The sequence below is a fragment of the Monodon monoceros genome, unplaced genomic scaffold (assembly GCF_005190385.1).
Source record: "Monodon monoceros isolate NGI ecotype Baffin Bay Population unplaced genomic scaffold, NGI_Narwhal_1 Super_Scaffold_19, whole genome shotgun sequence".
Lineage (NCBI taxonomy): Eukaryota > Metazoa > Chordata > Mammalia > Artiodactyla > Monodontidae > Monodon > Monodon monoceros.
The window spans coordinates 77,058,952-77,071,538 of NW_021703775.1; the positions used below are offsets into that span (position 1 = coordinate 77,058,952).

Consider the following 12,587-nt stretch of genomic DNA (forward strand, 5'->3'; position numbering starts at 1 on the left):
GTGTGTGTGTGTGTGTGTGTGTGTGTGTGTGTGTGTGTGTGTGTGTTCGGAAGAAGCCAGGTCATTTATTCTGTAGTTTTCTACTGTGTAGACTTTTTAGATTTCCCATTGTTTATTTATTTATTTATTTTTAACATCTTCATTGGAGTATAATTGCTTTACAACGTTGTGTTAGTTTCTGCCGTATAATAAAGTGAATCAGCCATATGCATACGTATATCTCCATATCCCCTCCCTCTTGCGTCTCCCTCCCACCCTCCTTATCCCACCCCTCTAGGTTGTCACAGAACCCTGAGCTGATCTCCCTGTGCTATGCAGCTGCTTCCCACTAGCTATCTATTTTACATTTAGATTTCCTATTGTTTAGATTGCATCTTTGAAGTGTTGTTTGAAGTATTTTTCTTTTTTCAACTGTATTTTTTTCAAATTGGTAGTTAGAGCCAGAGGAATGATATGATTTTATCTGCATTAGGTCTACTTATTTTTTTTGAAATTGTTTTGGTGTAAAAATCATTTGAGCAGAATGGTTGCTATAGGCAAGTAATACTCGTATTCCTACCTTGACTTTGGACCAAAATCTCTTGCCCTGGTGAACAGCGTTAATTACGTGTTAGCTCTGAGGACTGGCGGAGGGTAGAAATAGCCCAGCGGGTTGCTTCAAGCATCTTCTCAGAGTTTGTTGCTTATGATTTGCTGTGATGGAAACTTGTTAGACTATATATATAAAAGCAGTAGGAAAAAGGCTTTGATTGAAGGCTCAAGTTGTGTTTGCGAATAAAGCACATTTACATTACTTTATGAATTTTTGAGACTGAGTTGGGCTAAGCTCTATGGCTAAACCTAGAAGGGTTTTATGCAGTTTTGAAAGTTTTACATCTGAGAGTATATGTAGAGATGAGATTTTAAAAAATTATTGTTGGTTTTTCTATTGTTGTTAGCTTAGTTCAGAATAGGAGCTAACATGGTGTTGTAGGTCAGTTGTGCTTCAAAAACAGACTGACAGAAAAAGAGATCATTATGCTGTATACCTTAAGCTTATACAGTGCTGTATGTCAGTTATATCTCATTAAGAGTGAAGAAAAAGAAGAAAGGAGGGTGGTCAAATGAGAAGAGGCCAGTTGGTGGAATTAGAGACTGACAGGTTGTCTGAATTCCAGGGCTGGGAAATAAACAAGATGTGTGTTAGTTTTCTGTGGTTTCTCTAACAGATTACCACAAATTTAGGGGCTTAAAATAAATTTATGTTACATTTCTGGAGGTGAGAAGTCCGAAATGGGTCTCACTGAACTAAGATCAGGGTGTCAGCAGGGCTGTGTCCTCGCTGGAGGCTCAGGGGGACAATCTGTCTTCTTACCTCTGCCAGCTTCTAGAGCAGCCCAGCTTCCTTGGCCCCTTGTATCCTCAAAACCAGCAGAGACTGGGTGACTCTTTTTCTCACATCACATCACTGTGACACTGACTCTCCTGCTTCCCTCTTGTGCTTTTAAGGACTTTTGTGGTTATTTGGGTCACCTGGAAAATCCAGGATACTCTCCCTGTTTTAAGGTCATTTGCTTAGCAACCTTAAATCCACGTGATGCCACATGTTCACAGGTTCAAGAGATTAAGACATGGGCATCTTTGGGGGCCATTATTCTGCTTGCCCCACAAGGTAAGCAGAATTAACAGAGGACAGGTGTTGCTTCTGCACTAACATGTAGCGCTCTGTCTGACTGCCCTTGAGCACACCCTTCTACTGATGGGCTCAGCTGGCTGTATTGAGTAACTCATGGTGTTACCTCATGAGGTACTTAGAATTATAGAAAGTTTAAGAGTCATCATTGGTTAACATAACCATAAAACCAAGTCAGTCTTTTGATATGCCAACTCTGAGGAGTCTTAGGAAGTGTCATTTCCTTCCCCCTTTTGATTTCTATGCAGAAACTAAAATTTTTAAAGTTTTGATTTATCTATGAGCATGGTCTAGAAAAAGATAAGCACTAATTTGTTGTGTGAGGAAGTGCATCCTTTTTTTTTTTTGACACAGCGGGGGCCTGGTGATGATAGATATCAGGTACGTTCTGATGTAAAGGGAGCCTGATGTTGTTTTCTGTCATTTGGGATAGTGGTAGATTGTGTAGGGGGGAGCGTTGTGTGGACATGACCAGAGAAACCTGTTCTTTTTCTTAAGCAGCAAGGAGTTTCCTGCCTGTAGGGAGGGCCTTTTTAAAAAATTGAGACATTAAGAAGGATTTGGCTTCTCTCTTCTGTTACTCCATTGCCTTATTGTTATTGGGGACAACAAGTGTTTTCCTTTAATGTATCAGAAGTTTTACTTTCAAACATTTTTCTTTTTTCTATAGGTGATTATGACGTCTTATACGTTCCCTGCCAGATTTACTAAACATGACTTAACTTTAAAAATCATGACTGTTGGCTTCCATTATTAATCAGCTTAGTTTGTGTAGTGGCCACATAGTCTTTTAACTTTTAGTACTTGTAAGACTGCTTGTCCTGTTGGTAACTGGCCTCTCATTGCAATGAAGTATAACAAACAGAAAAGTGAACGAGTCATAATGTACAATCTTATTTCAGTATAGTTATTAGTGACCCATCCACAGCAACCCCAGCTGTCATTTCTTTCTAGCATCTGTAATTGTGCCCTCATTGCTTCCGATGCACTGCTGTAACTAGTACACATGTGTCTATGTGAGGTGACGTATCTGTTTATTAAAGTTTATTGGTGTTGATATAGTTCCTTAGATATTCAGTGGCCAACCTGAAAACAGTTTTTTTTCTCATTTCTGAGTTCTCATCTGAGTTTCAGATGTTTGAATGTGTAAATGAAGGTGAAATTCTAGTTGAAAACCCATCTGGTTTTCTATTGGTTGTTTCCTCTAAAATATTTACCTTCTAGGATTAGTATATACTAATTTTATTTGTTTTCCTTGTGAAGGTTTCTGCTCTCTTTGTTTTGATGTTGTCTTGTTCCTATTTGTAATTTATCAATTCTTTTTATCTTTCTCTTTTTTAGACTTTTACTGGTCGGTGGATGTGAAACTGCTGAAGTGGGCATACCAAAAGCTGCTAGCTGTGGACTCTCTGCCTGGAGAGTTCTTTCAGGATCACCTTATTATAAGCCAGTTACTCATGGTGGAGACAGGGTCACTGCAGTAAGTCTTCGTTGTGGTATTTCACTTTGCTAATAGGTCTTAGATAAGCCCTTTGTAAGATACAGAGAAGGAAACAATTTGCCTTAAATGAAGAAAGTAACCTAATGCAAGTGAAATTTTAGGACTTCTTTCAAATATCAAATTTACCTAAAGAATGTTTTATTTAACTTGAGTCTCATTTTTAGTAACAATATTTGCAGATATCAGAAAAACAACCTAACAGTAATCCCATTACTTGCGTTTGCTTATTTAGACATTAACATTTATTAAGTCCCTTTTGATGTGCCGGCAGCTGTTCTGAGCGCTGTTACGTGTAGTAGCTCATTTAATTCTCAGTAACCCTTTGAGGTAGGTATTGTTAGTAGCTCCAGTCTGTTGATGAGGAAAGTGAAATTTAGCTGGGCCACCCGACTAGCAAGTGGCAGAATGAGGGTACAAACGCTGGCATGAGTTCCCCTGTTCAAGTTCTTAACTGCCTTCGTACTTCCATTTTGTTCCATATTGATCAGTGCTTCGTCCAACCATTCATTTATTCTTTCTTTAATTGAATTTCTGTTTTCTGTCAGTCACTCCTTTATGCTGTAATAGTCAGTATAGGCTAGGCTCTGTTGTGATAATAAAAAGAGCCACATAAACAAACAAATGAAAACTCCTGACATTTCTGTGGGTTACCCCATGAAAGTGTGTTCCTTATTTGTGGCAAAGCCTGCTGTTGATATCATGACTACCCTGAACAACTTGTTCCAAGTGATGACTAAAGGATATGTGGGGGCTGGTGACCTCTTGAGGGCCCGCTGTCTCAGTTTATGGCCTTAGGAGGGGGGAGGAGAGGACTAAAAGGTGGGACTTTTTAACCGTCTTACACCAGAACTGGCATCACTTCTGCTCGCAGTTCATTTACTGAAACTCATCATGTGGCCCCTCCTACCTTCAAGGGGCCTGGGAAGTAGTTTTCTGTGTGTCCAGAAAGGCAAGAAAAACTAGATATTAGAGAATATTAATTGTTTCTACCATATTGGCCACTCTGTGATAATATATATCTTGACTTTTTTGTATAAACTGTAAGATCATAATTACGTACCCTGTGCTTAGCCTGATACTTGGTGGGCACTCAGATACAGTATTTTTCTAATGAGGGGAGAAACCAAGAAATTAAGGTGAAACATGGTGTAAGTGAATGTGCCATGCTAGTTATTCCTATGAATGTATTTGTTCCATTATTTCTGCCTCAAAATATATTGATTTCAAAATAATCCTGTAAAACAATGGTTAAACGTTTTCATGTTGAAGAAGAACTAGTGAAGAAGTACTTTTGAAAAGAAATCTTTAGCAATCATAGGAAGCTTCCGTTAATTATTTTCTTTAGTTTTTAGCATATGCTGAAATATGTGATTGTGAATTTAACCCAACAAAGTAGTAGGGTTGTTTTTTTTTTAAAATTAGTTCAACTTATTGGTTCAATGTGGCACCAGACCTTAAAACAGTTTATATTCGTACATCAGTTTATACAGTACTGTGTCGTGTGCTTTTTCTTCCATTCACGGTCCCTTTACTCACTCTAGCACCCATTTATTCTCTCTGCAGGATCCAGTAAGGAGTCCAGTTTGAGTGTTATTAGCCCCATTTCACAGATGAGGAGCCTAAGGCCCTGGGAGATCTTAACAACTAAAAATAGGGCAGCAGGGCTGGAACCAGATTTTGTAGCTCTTGTTTAGCACTTTCCTCACTCCCCATGTGAAATTACATACATCTCATTGGCATTGTCAAATTTATGCTGTGATGATTATCCCATAATTCATTTTTTAAAAAAGAGTGAGTTAGCAGTTGGACATGTTATTTCATATTTGTTATAATTTAGTCATGTTTCTGTCTCCGATTTCACACCCAGCTTGTCGTCTTATATGTGAGATGTATCAGGGCAGATCCTGAAAAGGGTTTGAACAATTTTATCTCTTGACTCTGTCTGAGTGTGATGTCTGCAGCTTATTTTTTTTATTTTTTAATTTTATTTTTGGCTGCGCCATGTGGCTTGCGGGATCTTAGTTCCCCAACCAGTGATTGAACCCGCGCCCTCAGCAGTGAAAGCGCCGAGTACTAACCACTGGACCACCAGGGAAGTCCCTGTAGCTTATTTTTAAATGGTTCAGTCAAAAAAACAATTTTTAAAAAAGTATACATACACATACAGATAAAGCAAATGTGGCTAAATGTTAATAATTGGTGAACTCAGGTAAAAGGTATGCTGGTATTTCATTGTGTAATCATTTCAACTTTTCAGTAGCTAGGAAATTTGTCAAAAGGTTGAGGGAAAAAAAAGGAAGAATTGCTAAGTATGGAGGATATAAGGCGAGAGAAAGTAGGCAAACTGTGAAGGGCCATTTCAATATGGTGTAATCAAGTATATTTGTGACAGAGTCTGGGACAGGGGAAGGCATGGAGGACTGTCACATACTATGAAACCTTTTTTCACCGTGGCTTCTTTAAATTCTCCGTGCTTTCACTTTGCTCCTTACTGAAGTATTGGAATCTGCTCTGCTATGTATGGTCCTTCCCTCTCTGGCCTGAAGCTTCAATATTGGAGTCTCTTAAAGGAAAATTGCTTGTGCAGTGACAAAATAAGTGGGGGGAAATACTGAATTGCAAATTGAGTGCTCCGCCGTATGATAAACTTCTTGAAATGCTGCAAGTGTACTTTAATTGTGTTAGTGCCTTTTTTTTTTTTTTTTTTTTTTTGCGATACGCGGGCCTCTCACTGTTGTGGCCTCTCCCGCTGCGGAGCACAGGCTCCGGACGCGCAGGCTCAGCGTCCATGGCTCACGGGCCCAGCTGCTCCGCGGCATGTGGGATCTTCCCGGCCCAGGGCACGAGCCCGTGTCCCCTGCATCGGCAGGCGGGTTCTCAACCACTGCACCACCAGGGAAGCCCTGTTAGTGCCTTTTTAATGTGTCTTGCAGCTAAACGCACAATCATTCTGTGTAGCTTTCCCCTACCTCAAAGTAATTTGAAACTATAAGATTAGTTCCTCTTGTCAGGTGACAGATATTGTCTGCATGGAACCTCTTATTGTTTGTTTAAGGCTGCTATTGTTTTGGGGTGAATATCAACCGAAAAATGCTGCTGACACATATATTCTCATCTCTCACAAGGCTGCTGGGTTGTAAAAGAGGCTATGCAAAATTCCATATATACCTTGAGCAAAGTTTCCAAATTAATGTCCGTGCCATCTATAGGAGATAGTTTTATTTATTCATTTGTTCAACATCAAATCACCGATGCAGGTATCAGAACATACAGGTAGCAGCCCTCAAGGGGTTTACTGTACTGGAGGTACAGCTGTGCCCACAAATAAGGGCAAGAAGCTATAGCAAATACCAGGGGAGAGTTCAGTCACTGCGGGGGAGGAAGGAGCCCGGCTCAGGAGTCAGAGGTTGGGATTGGAATTCTAGCTCAGCACTTAGCACTGGTGTCTTAAGGCTCTTGCCAGGATCAAATGAGGTAATATATATGTGAAGGCCGTTGATAAACAATAAGATGTTCTACAGTGCTAATTATTATCTATTTGTATTATTAAGGTGGAAATTTTGGAAAAAAGGTATAAAAAATGAACAAAACTGACTTTTTTGTTATTGATGCTGCTTCCTTTTCAGTATAGAATGTTGTTCTGGAAAGAACACAGGGTTTTTGAAATCCTGTTTCCCTGAGAAAACAGAAGGAATCAGAATATTTTCATAAGATCCTACCACCTGCCTACCTATGCACCTAATTTCCGTACCTTTTCTCTTGTTATTACAGATGAGCTGTACTTGCACTAGCTAAGGCCAGCTCCTCCGTTTGTCCACTGGATCTCACACTTGCTAATTGAGGGATGTTTATCCACATCATGAATCTTGCTGCCCATTAGGTTTATCAGCAAACAACATGCATTTATTTTTCCCATTGTAAAAACTCTTTAGTTTTAGGGGACTTAGAACCTACTAAATCCTGCTACCAGCCCATTTGTTCCTTTCCTTCAGCATGTTCAAGAGTCATCTATACTTGATCCATTTCCAACTTTTCTTTTCTCTCTTGAATTCACTTGAATGGGGCTTTATCTCCATGATTTCACTGAAACTGTCTTACTGATGTTATCAGTGCCCTCCAGTATTTTACCAGTTTATCAGGTTATTGGTGTTCTTTAATTCCTATTAATTGCCTATACAACAATCAGTTAGTTGGTTTTATTTTCCCCTTCTCCTTTTTCCTCCCTTTTCTAGTTGCATTATTTCTATTTTGTCAAAACACACAATATTTATACGATAGTTTCAACCCTCATCATCATGTTTCTTTAGTCATAGATGTTCATTTATGTATTTTAAAATGTTCCCTGTCCCTTTGTTTGAAGTTTTCCCAGTCACCTCTTGGTTGGATGAAATTATCCTCTAATAGATATTTTGAGAAGGGCTCACAGATGAAGAGTTCCTTAAGTTCTTGTGTGTCAGAATTGTTTTTCATAGCCTGGACATTTGAAGGAAAACTTATCTGGATATAAAATCTTTGGTTTACCTGTTCTTTCATTGAGCTTTAAAAAAACACAGCACTATTGTTGCTTTGCTTTTATGTAGAATTTGAAAAGTTGCAAGTCAAGTTATCTTCTCTTTGTATGTTACTTGGCCATTTTGTTTGGAGGCCTTGAGGATTTCCTTTATCTTTGAAATCTAGTATCCTTCCTGGAATATTTCTTGGAGTTGAGTTTTCTGGGTTAATTTTCCCAGGTACCTGTTCACTCTTTCAATATATAGATTCAGGTCTTTTTTCATTTCTGGAAAGTTTTCTTAGACTACAATTTTTGGCAGTGGTTTTAGATTGACCTTAGTCCCCTTTGCTAGCTTGTTGCATCTGTCCTCCTGGACCCTGCAGTGTGTTTTCAGTCTGCTTTTGCTCACCACAAGCCTGTGTCGGCCTGGGTCAGGGTGGGTGGGAGCGTGGGGATGGCAAGAGCAGTGGAGATGACACACTGGAGTTTGGTGGTTTTTCTCTTTCTACTTACAATGATTTTGAAGATCCTTGATCTTCAAGTTAAGTGAGGGTGTGGTTTTCATGCAGATTTATTTTTCTCTTCTTGTATTTTCTTGTTTTTGGAGGAAATGTGGAGCTAGGCCGTCAGTAATATCTTCAGCTGCTCAGCAGTTCTGGTAGGAACATTTTTAACCTCAGCTTAAGAATACCGCCCCCCCCCCTTTGCCTTTTTCTTTTAAATTAAGGTAAAGTTCATATAACATAAAATGGACCATTAAATATTTTAAAGTGTACAGTTCAGTGGCATTTAGTACATTCACAGCGTTGTGCAACTGTCACCACTATCTAGGTCCAAGACATTTTCGTCACCCCAGATGGAAACACCAGACCCATTAAACAGTCACTCCCTTTTGTTCCCTCACCTCAGCTCCTGGCAGTCACTGGTCTGCTTTCTGTTTCTATGGATTTACCTGTTTTGAAAATTTCATATGAATGGAATCATACAGTATGAGACTTTTGTATCTGGCTTCTCTCTTTTAGCGACATATTTTTGAGGTTCATCCAAATTTTAGTGTGCATCAGTACTTCATTCCTTTTTATGACTGAATAATATTCCGTTGTATGGATATACTGCCTTTTAAAAAATTTATTATTTTTATTTTATTTTATTTTTTTTTGCGGTACGTGGGCCTCTCACTGCTGTGGCCTCTCCCGTTGCGGAGCACAGGCTCCGGACGCGCAGGCTCAGTGGCCATGGCTCACGGGCCCAGCTGCTCCGCGGCATGTGGGATCTTCCCGGACCGGGGCACGAACCCGTGTCCCCGGCATCGGCAGGCGGACTCTCAACCACTGCGCCACCAGGGAAGCCCTGCCTTTTGTTTATCCATTCTTTAGTTAGTGGACATTTAAGTTGTTTCTATTTTTTGGCTATTATGAATAATGTTGCTGTGAACATTTGTGTGTACAGGTATTTGTTTGAACACCTGTTTTCAGTTCTTTTGGGTATATACTTAGTATGGAATTTCTGGATCATGTGGTAATTCCGTTTAACTTTTGAACGACCACCAGACTGTTTTCCACAGTGGCTGTACCATTTTATGTTCCTGCCAGCAATGTACCAGTGTTCCAAATTCTCTACAACTTCAGCAATGCTTATTTTCCATTTCTAAAAAATTATACACATCTCTCCCTCTTGCTTTAAGTATATTTCTTAAATCTAGAGACAAAAATAGTCTTGTTTTATTATTTCAAATACTTGTTTCTCAGTGATTTTTTTCTGGTGTTTTTCAAGTATGGGATCAATTTCTTCATGAATGAAATTTCTGTTGGGAGTATTGACCTTTTCCATAGTGATGCTAGGATAAAATGGTAACCTGGGCCAGACTCATTTGAGAAGAGCCACTCATTAGATTCTAATTTGCATAGATTGTACTAGACTTGTTACGTATGTATTTAAAAATACATTTGATTATGGGTACATTTTGTAAGATTTGTCACTTGTTGGATTTTTTTTCCCAAACGGAAACAAAATCTCACCAAGATTTCTGATACTTATTCATGATTTTCTTAACCATTTCTTAAAATACTAGATATGCTGTAGTTTTCATTTCATGATGAAAGGCCTTTAAACAATGAGGAAGCCTTCCATTGATCTTTTTTTTTATGATGTGTGTCTATTTTGTAGGTACCAAAGACCCTGGGATTATTAAGGATGTTAAGTGGCAAGTTTTACAGTCGCCAGGGGCAAGAACAGGTAATACAAATTGGCATCTTTGCCAGGGTCCCCTTAAGGACAGAGTTGAATGAATCTTGAATATTACAGATTTTCATCTGAATTTGCTCTTAATTATACATTACAGGGGTGTATGCATTAATAAGATTTCATGGAGCTGTTCACTGAAGATTTGTGCATTTTACTATATATATCATTCTTATCTCAGTAAAGAAAATTAAAAAAAAAAAAAAAAAAAAAGAATGAATCTAGTCCTCTTGGATCTGGGGATATAGCCCAAAGAAGTCTCCTGGAATCATTATATATCTTTGAAGTTTCTTATTCTATCTTGTGAATTTTTGTATCCTTGTCCATAACATATCCCTTATGTTTGTTGGTTTTAAAATAAAAAAAGATTCCTTCCTAAATCTGAGATTATTGGTGTTTCAAGAGGATGAGCCACATTGATCCTGGGCTTAACTGTTTTGTTCTTCAATAGGAGAAACATGGATCCATCTCAGAGATGCTGGGCAGTTTCATCCTGGATATACCCGTATGCTTTGGCGCTGTCTCTGAGGGAGATGGTTATAGTCATCCCCTCTACATGGCTCTCACAAGAGTCTTGACATACATGGGGCTTCAGATCATACTCCTTCCTGTTTTGGGGGGAATGAAACAAATTAATTTTCGTTTCTTCAATTTCTTAACTAAGGGAAATTGTAAGAAATATGGAAATTGTAAGAAATACAACATGTATCCTCTTGCTGCATTTGTATTTAATATATTTAAAATTTTGAGTCCTAGTTATTTCTGTGCCCTTGACTTCAACTAATTCATATCTTCTGGGTTGGTTTGGCTTTTCTGTCTGTAGCATTGAGCAATAACACTACTCTTTATGTCTGGAAAGTCACTTTCATTTTTAATCCCTTGTATGTTTACAGTTTTCCAGTTAGCATTCTCTTTAGTCATTTCAAGCAGTTTGTCTTCATTTTGCAGGTGAAGAACCATAAGCAAGACTAAATGCCTTGGCCTCTGCCATGTACTTTGTTCTTTCTAATTTACTGTGTTGCCTCTGTTGGTCTTTCTGTTACCATAATAGTGCATGAGAGCTTTACTTTGTTTTCCTCCCTGGATCCTTTCCCATTCTCTTTAATTCCATCTAAATAATAACTGTATCTTTAACAAATTTTAAAGGGTTCATTTTTTAATTCTTTTGATGATAAGTAATTATGTGGAGTGTCAGCATTTATTTATTCTTTTAGTCAGTCAGCAAGCACGCACTTTGAGCCAGCCATGGTGTTAGAGATGAGAATAAATAGATGAATAAAATGCAGTGCGCTTCCTCAAGGAGCCCTCAGTGTAGTGCGGGAGTCAGATGTAGAAGCAGCTGTAGAACAGGACAGTATGACACGTTTCATAACCTGTCCTGTAATATAATATGAAGTGCCGTTGAGGTGCAGGGAGGGACCATTGAACTCTGGAGGTGATACTTGATTTGGAAGTGAGTAAGAGATCCTCAGGCGGATAGGGGAAGGCTGGTTGTTTCCAGGCCGGAAGCAGCATGTGCAAAGTCCCGGAAGTGTCGGAGGACACTGCAGAACGCTCCACTCTGCTGTGGGGTAGGGTCCATGGTCTCTTACTGTTTGTGTTCCGTAGTTATTTTATTGGGACCAACATAATTGTATTGTGTTTAGAACAAGAATTATTTGGGGATTGATAGATTGGTACATGACTTTCCTTTGTACCATATCCTTTACATATTAGATGCTGTGTTTATTAGTTGATTTGGTATATTAATAGGCAAATGTAACTGTTCAATCACTATAAAATGTCCATCTTCTTTTTACTCTTTCTTACCTCCTGGGAACTCCAGATTCATGTTGCCTTGTCTCCTGCTATTGGTTATTCTTTTGTGTGGAACTCAGCTCTTCCTTGTTTTCATCGGTATCCTCTATGATTGAACAGAAGGAGGGAGAAGGTAGCAACTAATTTCCTTACGTTTTGATCTTTCTTTGTGGCACCTGGTACTGGAATCCTTAAGTGTTTGGACTTTTAAAAAAGACTTTATGAAAGTAGTACTCTAAAATCAGGGCCTTTCAGTAAATATCTGAATGTTATATGAGTATCCTGTTTGTACTCAGTGGTTCCTAGCCCAGAAATAATTATGGGGCATAGATTTTTAGCACCATCATTTTAGACCTGACAGGTCTCATAGAGATTATGTAATAATTCCTTATTATTGTGAATACTTTCTGGCTTATAAGTCCTTTCGCATGATCTCAGAGGAAGCTTGCATTAATGGCATTATGATGCCTATTTTATTGATGAAGAAATTAAAGCCTCAAGAGAAATGGCTTTCCCAAACTCACCTACCTAGATAGTGTCAGAGATGGGTTTGGTCTTGAGTTGGCTCTTGATCTAGTGCTTTTTTTCACTACCTCTTGTTGGCTTTTGTCTAAACCCTTAGTTGGACAATTGAAGAAGCAGAAGCCAAGATATGTTGTACTTAAAAGTAGCCCAAGTTAAAAATTACCTCTTATCTCAGAAAGAATGATCTGTTTTACTACTCAAGTTTGGCGGCAATTCTATTTCTCTTTTAAAATGTGTTATCTCTTAACTACTGCTATTTTTTTAAAGAGGAAGTGCTTTCCTATATAGTAACCACATGGTTAATATTTAGTTCATTTTGTTCTGTTCACTTGTCAGACTATAAAGCAGCAACACTGATT

General features: G+C 38.6%; 1 protein-coding gene across 5 annotated transcripts in view; it reads left to right on the forward strand.

The window, feature by feature from the left end:
- NBAS (neuroblastoma amplified sequence) overlaps nucleotides 1-12,587 on the forward strand; it is a 339,068-nt gene that overhangs the window by 44,889 nt on the left and 281,592 nt on the right. Inside the window, exons 10-11 of one of the 5 annotated variants that reach the window (XM_029231716.1) lie at nucleotides 3,014-3,152; nucleotides 9,832-9,900. In XM_029231716.1, coding sequence (XP_029087549.1) covers nucleotides 3,014-3,152; nucleotides 9,832-9,900 — 208 coding nt within the window. Of the gene's footprint in view, nucleotides 1-3,013; nucleotides 3,153-9,831; nucleotides 9,901-12,587 lie in introns of those variants that run through there. The other 4 variants (XM_029231717.1, XM_029231719.1, XM_029231721.1 and 1 more) reach the window with 4 other exon arrangements.